Below are 12,677 nucleotides of genomic sequence, written 5' to 3'. Positions count from 1 at the left end.
ATGTGCTCTAGGTGACCCTGCTTGAGCAGGGGGGTTGGACTAGATGATCTCCAGAGGTCCCTTCCAACCTCAGTGATTCTGTGATTCTGTGAATCAGTAGCAGCAATAAGGGGAAGACAGACTTTTAGTGTATTTGCAAGGGGATTCTTCTATGTGAATAGTTTTTGGTTGGCAGCATGGATTGGAGGGGCTTGTTAGTGTTCTTCTGCTGTGGGAGTCTAAAGGTCTACAGAAGGTCTTGCTAGCATTGGACAGGCAAGCTGGCTTGCTCAGCAGTTGATCAAGGGTTTAGAGAATATGGAAAAGGCTCTCTTGAGCCCTAACAAAGGTGTCATGTTAGCAAAAGCCTAAACTAGAAGGGAATGGACCTTCCAGTGAAATAAAGGGAGACTTTTTAAAAACTTTTTTTTAAGTATTCTTACTATCCTATGATGAGCAAGCATCTTGGGTTAAAGCTTGGTGGCTGGTTCTGTCACTACATCCTCTAAAGCAAGTTTGAATGAAATAGAAGTGAGCTTACAATCCAAAACAAATTAAATGACTTTCTTGCTACTGAAATCTGTAAATAGAAGCTGATCTGAATTCTTGCTCTTGTCTTCTTTCCTGCTGTCTTCCCTGTCATTCTCCAACAAACAAGCAAGCAAGCTATCCATTTTTATTTTCAGATCATTCTGGAGAACTATTCCTACCCTGGGGTTATGCTGATCGGCACAGATTCGCACACCCCCAATGGAGGTGGTTTGGGAGGAATCTGCATTGGAGTGGGTGGAGCTGATGCAGTAGATGTCATGGCAGGAATCCCTTGGGAGCTCAAATGTCCAAAGGTAGGAGTAAAATGAATACTAATCCTTATGTGAAAGGCAAGATATAAGACATGAAGAAACATTGATTTCCAGGCACTGTGCATATATAAGGCACTATATGTCATTAGTCTTATTTGTAATCACACAGTGGCTCAAGCAGCTGACCTACGATTCATTGGCAGCTGTGAGTTTCTACTCCTGACCATGTTTATTCAGGGACCGAGTGTGGTAGATGAGGAGTGATTTCCCTTTCATTGGCTCTGTCAGAGATTTCAGGCCTTGTACATGCGCTCTGATGCTTCAGGATTTCCTTTCTCTTGGCATTGTGACCATCCAAATTCTGAGGAAGAAGGGGATCCATACAGCTGCACATTGTTTTGACTGCTGGAGGAAACTGTTTTGGTATACCTTCTCTTTTGTTAATGTTGCTCAGGTTATTGGTGTAAAACTGACTGGCAAGCTTTCAGGCTGGAGTTCTCCTAAAGATGTGATCCTGAAAGTGGCCGGCATCCTTACTGTGAAGGGTGGAACAGGTGCCATCATTGAATACCATGGGCCTGGGGTGGATTCAATCTCTTGCACTGGTAAGGCAATAGGAGTCTTATCTGGAGTGGGTCGTTGTTGGAGGTGGGTGTTGAGTCATCTGTGGAGACTGGGAGGGGAATCAGGCAAGAATTGTTAAATATTCCCCCTTAGCCTGACTGCTAAGGGGTTGGTATACTGGAAACTGGGAATCTAGTTCTCTGCAGAACTGCAGGGGTGATAGTGATGCAGTAAGACTGCACTCCTTCCCAGAGGAAAAGTGGGCTCTCTCCCTTAAATCCTTCTGTGACTTTGGGAACACCGCATGGTTTATTACAGAGAGTCCTATAAGATGGTCCATCAGGATAAGAGTAAGGATGGAGGCGTTCTGGCGTGCACTTAGAGGATAGAGATGTCAGAGATCAAAATGAAAATATCATCCTTTACAGTCTAAAACAAGTCATGGATAGAGGAGAAAAGTGGGTTGAAGGGTGTATGTGTGTGACCACTGCTGAAGAAAAAGCTGTTTGGAAAAGCAGGACAAAGGGGAGACGGAAAGCAGCAGTTTGTAACTTTGAGTCTTACCCTAGCTAATTGTGGGTTTTGGATGCTGAATTCAAAACCAACAGAAATTGTAAATGTGTCTGCAATGATGCTAACTAGGACCAAATTATGAGAAGAACCCCTTTCTTTGGCTTGAAGTGCAGCCTTCAAGCTGGGCTTCTGCTCTCTGTTAGCATGGTTTGACCACAACTTAAAATACTTGGTTATAGAGAGCATGTGGTAATGTAGGATTTTTATTTCCTCAAATCAGAGGGAGTTGGCCTGTGGTGTCTGCTTCTAGCTCCCTTAAATGATACAGCTTCATTGCTGTATCCTTCTAGCTCCCTTATTGCTGTATCCTTGAGAGGCATGGCTGATCCCAGTGCTGGAAGTAAATAGTGTTTTACTGTGTTCAGTCACTGGAAGCTTTTGACTCAATGCATCAGCTTTCTCACCCAGAAAGATAAATGCATTCTGTCCCTTCCAGTAAAGATAAATAAGATGCTAGGGAGGGGCAGGACACTTCACTGCAGGTAGCAGAGATGCTGCTCACTGCAGGAAGTATGCTTGGTGCTCACTGCAGACAGCTGTGTTCCCTGTCACCTCTTCCAGCATCTTCAAAAACCACTGTAACTCTGAACTCCTTCCTTGTTGAAAAGTCTGATCACAGGCACTGTACGGATCAGAAATGTCAGGGATGGTCACAGTCACTGTATAGATCAGAAATGTCAGGGACTGAGGCAGCCATTCTGTAGTCAGTGTGTCCTATCTGCTGTGGAACTGGATTTTTGTGCCTAATGCCCTTGATCTGTCCTGGTCTTGCTCTCTTTTCCGTGGACCGACTTTTGAAGAATTGGATGTGTTTGGACTTGCTCATTGACTCTTTGGTCTCTTTTTCCCACCCTTTCTGTAGGAATGGCAACAATCTGTAACATGGGGGCTGAAATTGGAGCTACCACATCGATCTTCCCCTACAACGCACGGATGAAGAAATACTTGGGCAAGACTGGGCGAGCTGGTAAGAGGGTTTAGGGGAAATATGGCAAGATTGGTTGCACTCCTTTTTCCATGATGGTAGTATCAAGTGGGGAAATAGCATTGCAGAGACTACCTGCTTGCCCTTTGGGGAATAGAAGAGCTTAATTCTCTGTTCAACTCCTGTGGTCTGGGTTGAAGTGTGGGTTCAAGTGTAGGCATACTCTGGGAGCAGCAGCATCCTGCAGTGGTGTCTGATGTGACTTCTGACCTTGTATGGTGAAGTGCCTGGGGAATTAGCTGGTGGACCCCATGTTCAGCCTTTGCAAACCTTTTATTTTCCCTTATGTTTGCTGCACTTTTCAGATCTTCCTTCTTTCTTATTCCAGAGATAGCTGCACTGGCAGATGAATTCCAGCAACACTTGGTACCGGATTCTGGTTGTCAGTATGACCAGGTGATAGAAATCAACCTCAGTGAGGTAAGGCTTGCTTCCTGCTTGCCATCTTGGATGCTTTGACATGACTCTGCTTTATGTGAGTGAGGGCCAGGCTGGGAGTTTGATACAATACCCTGGCTGTGCTAGAGCATGTAGCAGACACTCAGGTCTGCTCCAGTGACAGGTGCTGCTCAGGTGTTCATGTAAGAGAATCCTATTTAAGCAGCTTCCAGATGGAACTATGAAAGGAGTTAATTTGCTGCTGTTTTTTTTTTTTTCTTGGCTACCCTAATTTCTGACTGTGTCATTGTTTCTTAAAGCTGAAACCACATATCAATGGACCTTTCACACCAGACCTTGCGCACCCTGTGTCAGATATTGGTGCTGTGGCAGAGAAGGAGGGCTGGCCAGTTGATATCAGAGTTGGTGGGTAGTATTTGCCCTTTCCTCTGCGTTCATCCTTGTTGAATAAATGTTGCTGTCTTAGGATAAGTGGTTGGTCACATAGCCTGGGCTACAATCCTTTAAATACTACTGTATGTCCTTTGACTTTTCCATAGTGTGGTCTCTTCATAGTCACATGAACTTCCTGGGAAGTGTTTTCTTCTGGGTCAGGTGTGTAGGATGAGATCTGGGACAGTTGGAAAGATTTTAATCTCAAGGGGCTGCCAATTTTTTTTTCCTTCTTGGAAACTATTTTAAATGATTGGGTTGACGGGAATGTTATCTGATGAAGAGCACCTCTGGCTGTACCTGTGCTCTTTAACGGGCTTTTAACAAAGATCTGTCAGAAGCATGACTGTCAATCCTCCCAGCAGCTGGCTCTTGAGCTCTGAGGAGGTAATAAAGTAATATTTGCTGTCCTAAAGAGCAAGCTTGAATACTTGTACACTCACTCCTGGGATGGTAACCTGTTGCCTGGCTTCTCTAAATTTGCTCACTGTTGGCATGAAAAAAATGCAGATGCTGTAAAGGCCACTTTTTAGGTGGGAAACATTTTATTCACTAGTGTTACAAATAACATGAAAGGCAGCAGATGAGGGAATTTATTCTTCACTGGTTAGCACGAGAGTGCTGTCAGGACAGTACAGTATGTCCTCATGTTCTTCTTCATACTGTAACAAAGGAGGCTTTGTCTAAGGACTACAGAATGCTTAGACCAGAACTAAACAGTACATTGGGGTCTAGCCAAAAACATAACTGAAGTGAGCTAACTGGGTGGATGAATTTTTCTGAAGGAAAAAAATTACCAAAGGGCTCTTTGGTTAGCAAAGAAAGGCATGAGCTGAGACGCCTGGGAATTTAAAATTCAATTAGACTGGTGAGGCAGGTTAGCCACTGGGGCACCCATCTCTTGTTTTCATCATTTCCTCCATTTCTTGCCATCTTGGTTTGAAGCCTTTTCTGTCCTTTTGGAAGGATGCTCCTCTGCACTAATTTGTGTTTAACCAGAGTGCAAGTAGAAGAAACTCTGGTCTCATACAACAATAACCAGACTAATGATCAGGTAGTGTGTTCTGACTGTACAACCTCCAAAGCCTAACAAGGAATTGTTTGTGACCACAGTATCTTGCTGGGAGGCTTGACAGTGATAGTACCTGAAACTATTCCAGACTCTTTGTCAGCAGGAATGGTGGTTGTCTCTCTTTTTTTTTTTTTTTTTTTCCTGCTGAGAAATGGGTCAGGGAGGAGCATCCTAAAACTGGGTCTGTAATAACCACCCCATCTCTGTCAAATACCACAGGCTTGATTGGCAGCTGCACTAACTCCAGCTATGAGGACATGGGGCGCTCTGCAGCAGTGGCAAAGCAGGCACTTGCACATGGATTGAAGTGCAAATCTAAGTTCACAATCACCCCAGGCTCAGAGCAGATCCGTGCCACCATTGAAAGAGATGGCTACGTGAGTACAACTGCTCTTTGCACTTCCAACTAGTAAATGTTAAACTCTTTTCCAGGTGGTACTCAGGAGTCTGGAGGTAACTACTAGAATTACTTAAGCTCCATCTTCTTACTAATCGCTAGAGGAGTGAGAACTGATGTAGTAATCAGCCTTGTGTTATTATGCTGCAGGTCCTGCTGTCACCTTGACAGTGTTTTGACCTGATGTCTTTACTACCTGGGCTTGTAATAATGGGACTGGAACTGGAGATAGAACTGAGATAGTTATCAGGAACTGGAGCCCTGAGGAGATAGTGCACCTACTAATGGACATCTCTCGCTCCTGGAATTCTGTGGATGGCCAAGGCTGGCTATGTGCTAATGCCTATCTACTGTCCAGTTTTCTCTCTCAAGAACTGTTTAGGATGCAAGCAAGCCCCACGTCTGTAGGAAATAGCTCTCATGTAAGGCTAAAATTATGGCAAAACTCGTGCTTGATTAAAGTGTTGGAACGTTTCCGCAGAGGAATAATCAGATATTGTCTCCCCTTTTCTAGGGGGAGCAGGGAATAATGATATTTTGATTAGTTCTAACGTTTACTAAATGTCTCACCCCATTGGCACTGCTGCTGTCATAGGTTGGGGACCAACTATATGAGTCCGTACATGCAAGTATATCCAGCCAATGCTTAATGCCTGCTCCAGCAAGTCAGCCTTTTGTTTATCTGTCCATAGTTATACTTTTTCCGAGCAGCTGCCCTCCTAATTGAATCCTTTGCTAAATAAGATGGCACATGCTTGCCTGAACTCACTGAATCGCTTCTTACACTGACAGGAAATCTGTAGAAAATTAATCAGAACAGCTGGTGCCCTTCAGTTAAATACCTGTGAGTAGCTGGATTGCTTATTTTAAAATAAGTGGAGAATGGAAACATCATGGCAAGTCTTCCTGTGCTCTTCCCCAGTGTTACTGTACAGCGTTATTCAGATTTTAAGCCCCCCATATTTATAAGTGACTCAAAACTTGCAAGTGAAGCAAGGAAGGGAATGTTTTCAGGCTGATGTACCTTGATGCTTTCTGCCAGAAGTGGTGTCCTCTTTCCCTGAAAGAGCAACCCCGGAAACTGGTTCCAGACTTTCTACTAGTAACAAAGTTCTTCTCTGCTCCAGGCACAAATCCTGCGAGATGTTGGAGGGCTGGTTCTTGCCAACGCTTGTGGGCCGTGCATTGGCCAGTGGGACAGGTAAAGTGAAACAATGGACCTTTCTCTAGCTTTATGTCTTTTAGCTCCTAAAGCACTCTCTGTAGCCAAATACAATTGTAACTATCACACTGGGAATTAAAAATACATGATTGAATAGCCATTGGCCATACCTGTCTGACATGCACTGGAAGAGGAGAAATGAAAGACTGCTGACAAATTCAGATGAATGGAATTGCAGAAGGGAATATGCTCAGGTATGGCCACATCTGTAGGCTTCTGATAGTAGACAAAAATGGGGAGAGAGAGAGAAATTAATTATATCTGAGAGGATGGACTGGAGTTTGTATGGGCCTTTTAGAGTGGCAAGAGCAATTTGATCTGGATTCAATCATTTGAGTGGCAGGGAGAAAAAAGCCAGTGATAAAAAGGATGGGAGACATATGCTTACTTGGGTTCGCCATTTCTAACGGTGTGTTCAAAGGCATCTATTTAGTTGACTATTGTTTAGGTAGTTCAATTGTGCATGATATGAGCTATGGAAACTGCTCCAGGAATCAGTGTCTAGCTTGGTTTTGTACCTTAAAGTCTGTACTCAAGGGAGGAAAACCTGTCTGTGCTCTCATCTGTGTTTCCAAAAGATACCAATCGCTGCCTAAACCAAGCCTGTGAATTTTATCAGCAAAACATCTAGAAGCAGTGCTCCCTTTGGATTTGATGCTTCTTTCTTTCATAGGAAAGACATCAAGAAAGGAGACAAAAACACAATAGTTACATCCTACAACCGGAATTTTACAGGCCGCAATGATGCTAACCCAGAGACGCATGCATTCGTGACCTCCCCGGAGGTAAGCAACATAGCCAGAGGGGCACTATGGAATATTTCGGGGTGTCCTGTGAGCTAGTCCACTGCCTTCAGAAGGGGCCTAGTGTGGGTGATGGGGGGTGAGGAGAAAGGTCAGCAAGCCCACTGAACTGCTCGGTATGTTGAGATAACTGATGTACGTGCAACTGTTTAATCACAGCAGCACAAAATGCTGCATGGCCTAGCTTGCCCTGCTTGACTGCTTGTGGTTGACATCTGTAAAGCTGACAGGAGTATCTGTGCATTACTGGAGGCAGCACATATAGAAATACCTGGGTTTGATCAAGTGTGGCTTGAGAGAGGTATATTCCCTTGGCCAACATGGCACTTGAGCACAGCTCTACTAAGTCAAGCACTTGCCAAAAAAGATTGTCTTAGCTCTGGGACTACAGAAGAGGAAAATGTGGTTAACTGAACACTTCAAGGAAGAGGTGTCTATTCCTCTGCCTAAAGTTCTTACTACAGTCCAGTTCTTGGGCAGTCCATAATTTGGTTTTAAGGACTGAGATCAGCTAAAGAAGCACCTTAGTGGATCCTGCAGCTTCTTACCCATGGTCTGACTGCACTGTTAAATTCAGACTGCTCTGCTTGAGACTGCAGGGCAATCTATTCAGTCAGGCACTTGGTGTGTAGCTTTAGGAGCCCTCTGACTGCTGGCTTTGAGACTGTAGGTGTAGGACTTTCCAAATCCAGGGAGGGATGGGAGGAAAATATGCTTTTAAATTTGTTATTTTTTTCTTTCAGATTGTGACAGCCCTGTCTATTGCTGGCACTCTAAAATTTAATCCTGAGACAGATTACCTTACAGGAGCAGATGGGAAGAAGTTTAAACTAGAAGCACCTGATGCAGATGAGCTGCCCAAGCTGGTAACTACTCAGTTGGGGGATGGAGGGGAGGGATGGTCTGTCACTGGAAGTGTTATATATGTGTTATGGGAATTTTTGTGCACTGACCTCCTCCTTAATGTTAAAACTAGAATTGGTACAGCTGCCTGTATTGGCTTGTTCTCAACATGTGCTGTTGGGGATGGCTGAGGCTAATGACTTTTTCCTCTTTTCTTGAAAGGAGTTTGACCCAGGCCAGGACACCTATCAGTACCCTCCCAAGGATGGCAGTGGGCAGCATGTGGATGTGAGCCCCACCAGTCAGCGCCTCCAGCTTCTTGAGCCCTTTGATAAGTGGGATGGAAAGGATCTAGAAGACATGCTGATCCTCATCAAGGTCAGGAGCAAAGGGTGGGAAACACCAGCTATGATAGGACTGTGCGAACAGGGATTTGCACATCATTTGCTAGAAGCTTTGGCTATGCCTTGAACTGTGATTTCCTCCCCTAGTCCGTCCCACTCCTGCATTGTTATGGAAAGTGAGGTGAGGATCATCTTCCCATGTGTTGATGTTTCCTTCTGATATTTTCTCCTGTTTATAACTAAGAGACATTTCTGCTTTGGACTAGTGGTTAGCTAGTATCATGAAAAATTAAGTTTGTTATACCATGTAATATGGTCCTATACCATATAATATGATCCCACACATACTATACAATCTGCAGAATTTGTCCCAGTTATGACCTACAGTAGGAAGGTTCATTAATTAGTGTCTCTAACACCTGACTGTTATGAGATGCATTTTGCCTAAAACGAGGTCTTTAGGAACTTCCTACCCATCAGTATTTGTGTTGTCTTCCATTTTACAGAAGGAAAAGTTCCTTCACAATAGTTAAACATTACATTTCAGTCTCTTAATGGAGACATGGGTTTCCCTTCAGTGTCCCTGGTGAGTTAACAGAATGAAAACTTCAGTTAATACAGCGATGGGTGCTGAAATGAAGTCCCATAGGAATGGTGTCCTTCAGGAGCATTTTTGATTATCACTGGCAGAGTTGCTGATATTCCCAGGGGCCACCCTTTCATACTGATCTGTGCTTGTATTCCTGAGTGTTTTGACTTGCATAATTCTTTGCAAATGCTTTGAGGCAGCCAGTTGGAAGGCCATTATCTCTGGGTGGGAGTACTGCTCCTATAGACTGAGAAGGTTTATGTGTGGGTTGGAAACATCTGGGAATCAGACATGGCATCTTGCTGAACTCCCCCAACAGGAAGGCTGAGCTGTAACAGGAAGGACTTAATTGCTTTTTGTACTTGAAGAACCTGATGCTAAGGGAGGTAAGGACATAGCAGGAGGTGTTATGGCTAAGCTCCTTTGTTGTAACTCTACCCTTCAGAGTAGGGATGTTCTTCTTCCTTCCCCAAATATATAGAACAACTGTTGCATTCTGCCTTAGAGCTGCCTTGATTCTGTAACAGATACAATAGTCTTGGGTTGCTGCTTTTAAAAAGGGATTTAAAGATCCTTCAGAATAAAAAGTGCTGAGAAATTGTCATGTTACTGGTTCTTCCTGAGACACTTATCTTTTCTACTACTGTTTAGGTAAAAGGGAAATGCACCACTGACCATATATCTGCAGCCGGACCCTGGCTCAAATTCCGTGGCCATCTGGACAACATCTCCAACAACCTGCTCATTGGCGCCATCAATGTTGAAAATGGCAAAGCCAACTCTGTGAGGAATGCGTTAACCCAGGAGTTTGGGCCGGTCCCAGACACAGCCCGTTACTACAAGGTGAGACTTTCTCCTGACACTTCTCTTCTATAAAGGTGTTTGTTTTGTGCAGTCTGTGCTGAGGCAGAGCATGTCACCCTACTGTTCTCAATTAACAGCAGCTGTGAATTAACTTAGTATTGAGGTTTTTTCTTGGGACTTAACTCTGATGGCAGTTCCTGTAGCAGATTCTCCTCCTACCCACTGAGGGGAAAAGGGAGGAAGGTCTTGTGACCCAGAGGGGACCAGAAATCCTAGACCAAAGAGGGAAAACTCCTCTCGGCGCTGCATGCCTTACTAGATATTGGTGTCATCAAGCTGCGGCAGAGTCTTACCTGCTGGAGTTTCTCACCTGTGACTAGTCTGATGTTTAAGAAAAATCTAATCTTGTCCCATTCATTCTTTAAAACTTGGCTTGGAACCTGAGGAAATGTCCTTTCACCCTCTGCATAGCTTGACAGTGGTCCAAGATTTCTTCTTCCAGTAAACAGAAGTTACAGCTCTCAGTATCAATTCCAGAAATAGAGCAGGGATCAGGGCTTGCACGAATGCTGCCCTGCCACAAGACCACAGAAGGAAAGGTGGCTGCAAGGCTTTGCTCTAGATCCCACAGGCAATCCTCTTCAGCCCTCATTAGCCAAGGATGGCAATGCCTAGCTGTTCTGAAGCATGTAATTCCTTTATTTCTGTCCTTTGTCAGAACCAAAGAGTGCCTTCTTGGAGAAACTTCCTCAGCAATGTCATCAGTGTAGCACTGAAATTAGATGTGTGGGCACATATTTGTTGTTAATTCCTAACTTGAGTGACTGGACTGCACAAGTCTAAATCTGTTCCTTTTGTCACAGAAAATGGGCGTCAAATGGGCAGTTATTGGGGATGAAAACTACGGTGAAGGATCAAGCAGAGAGCATGCAGCATTGGAGCCACGTCACTTGGGGGGCAGGGTCATCATTACCAAGAGCTTCGCCAGGATCCATGGTGAGTTGCACTTCCCTGTGATGTGTATAAACAGGATGTACTTGGCTTGGGTGGAAGAGATGTTTCCTGTAGGTGTTGGGCATGAGAAGGAACTGTATCTGCTGATAGGTCACATGGTACCTCTTGTCAAGAATCCTGTTACATATCTAGCTAGATATGCCACAAGTGGTGGAGGTACTGATTTTGCTACACAAACAGTAATTATTGTTGGAATACTACTCTGAGAAGCACTGAACACCCAGAAGATAATCTTGATCCCCTGTAGTGTGTTACAAGGGGGCTGAACACAAGCTTCATGGTTTATTCTCTGCAGAAACCAATCTGAAGAAGCAAGGTCTACTGCCTCTTACTTTTGCTGATCCAGCAGACTACAACAAGATTCATCCTGTGGACAAGCTAAGCATTGTGGGGCTGGCAGACTTTGCACCTGGAAAGGTACCTGTCTGCATGCCTTGCCACCACGCTCAGGGGGGCAGAGATGTGCCACTGGCTGTAGAGGGAAAGGTGTAGAGTGGAGTGGTGTGCTAGGGGCCTGAAGCAGCACAGCCACTGATGGGCAGTGCAGCCTGCCAACCAGACCTGGACACACTGCACCAGTGGTCCAGCTGGCTAGAGAGCAGGTCAGTGTCAGATTGCATTATTCTGAGCTGTTGTGAGAAGGCTCTGCAGGATAGTCTGAATTCCTGGACTTGCTGGCTTAAGCATGAGTAGTGTTCTCTAGAACCAACTGCAACTACACTTGTACACGAAGACCTCACTGGGCTAAAATTTTCCATTTGCAAGTCCTTTAGAAGTGTAGAGATTTTCCTGTGAGAAGCTTTGGTTAAGCTTCCTGAGTTTTGGTTTGCTCCCTGAAAGAGAATGGGGAAAATAAAAATTGTCTTCTTTCCTTAGCCTCTGAAATGCATCATCAAGCATCCTAATGGGAGCCAAGAAACAATCATGTTGAACCACACCTTCAACGAGTCACAAATAGAGTGGTTTCAAGCTGGCAGTGCCCTGAACAGAATGAAGGAGCTGCAGCAGAAATGAAGCTAAGTGCACGCAATGCCTACAGTGCACTGGACTTGATTCAGCTTTGGCATTTTCATGAAAGTGCAATTCCATGCCTACTGTTGGAATAAATGTCTGATCAAATGTAACCATAGCTTCCTTTTTGTTATGGTACTTCCTCTTCACTGACATTATGAAAAGGGAGTGCAGCTAGGCTTACTTTTGTCTTTTAAGGTCCCCTGCTCCCTTTTTCTATTTTGGCTCAATTTCAGTTGTCCCACAGTTATTTATATTTGGAAATGACCAGCTAAGGTGGGTTTGTCTGCTCAGTTGGTTGTTTTCTGTCATTCACTTTACTGATGGCTAAAGACTTAAAATGAAAATAAAGACTGTGACCATCCTTTTGTCTCAAGTATTCTTGTAATCATAATCCTGCTCTTCACTGTCACTGGGAAGATGGGAAAGAACTTCTCCATGGAGATATGAAGGTACCTGCCCTCAGCTTTTATGTTGTTAAGTCATCATTATGCAAAAAAACAAGTGGCAAAAAACCCCTCACAGACCTATCAGTGGTCTAAAAGCAGGAGAAGCAGGTGCCTTGCACTCTATCTACTACCATTGACTACTGCAGGCAGCACTCAAAAACTCACCTTCTTCACAACTATATTCCTGTTCAGAACACTGCACAAGCTGCAGCAGAGGCAAAACTTGCAAGGAGCAAGTAACTTCCATGCTCTCCTAGAATTGCACAGTAAACTGACTTCCTCAAGCACTGCTCACCCTCTGTTAACAAAATGATTGATGTCTCACTGTCATTCTGGTATCGGTTCATTTAGAATAGCACATCAGCAAAGCAACTACCACTTTGCTAACCTCCTA

The 12,677-nt window shown here is 44.3% G+C and overlaps 1 protein-coding gene across 1 annotated transcript; it reads left to right on the top strand.

Moving 5' to 3' along the window:
* Window positions 1-602: 602 nt before the first annotated feature.
* ACO2 (aconitase 2) lies at window positions 603-12,198 on the top strand (the record flags this gene model as incomplete). The annotated part of the gene is made up of 14 exons (XM_026069141.1): window positions 603-824; window positions 1,237-1,387; window positions 2,782-2,886; window positions 3,233-3,324; window positions 3,603-3,708; window positions 5,027-5,184; window positions 6,332-6,405; window positions 7,100-7,211; window positions 7,973-8,095; window positions 8,295-8,450; window positions 9,657-9,848; window positions 10,673-10,805; window positions 11,119-11,240; window positions 11,700-12,198. Coding segments are annotated over 14 exons (1,884 nt in total), but the record flags the coding sequence as incomplete, so codon positions are not given.
* Window positions 12,199-12,677: the final 479 nt, after the last annotated feature.

Source organism: Apteryx rowi, unplaced genomic scaffold, assembly GCF_003343035.1.
Source record: "Apteryx rowi isolate R43461 unplaced genomic scaffold, aptRow1 scaffold_287, whole genome shotgun sequence".
Classification (NCBI taxonomy): Eukaryota; Metazoa; Chordata; class Aves; order Apterygiformes; family Apterygidae; genus Apteryx; species Apteryx rowi.
The sequence above is the reverse complement of the archived record's forward strand: the minus strand, read 5'-3'. Positions and strand labels throughout refer to the sequence as shown.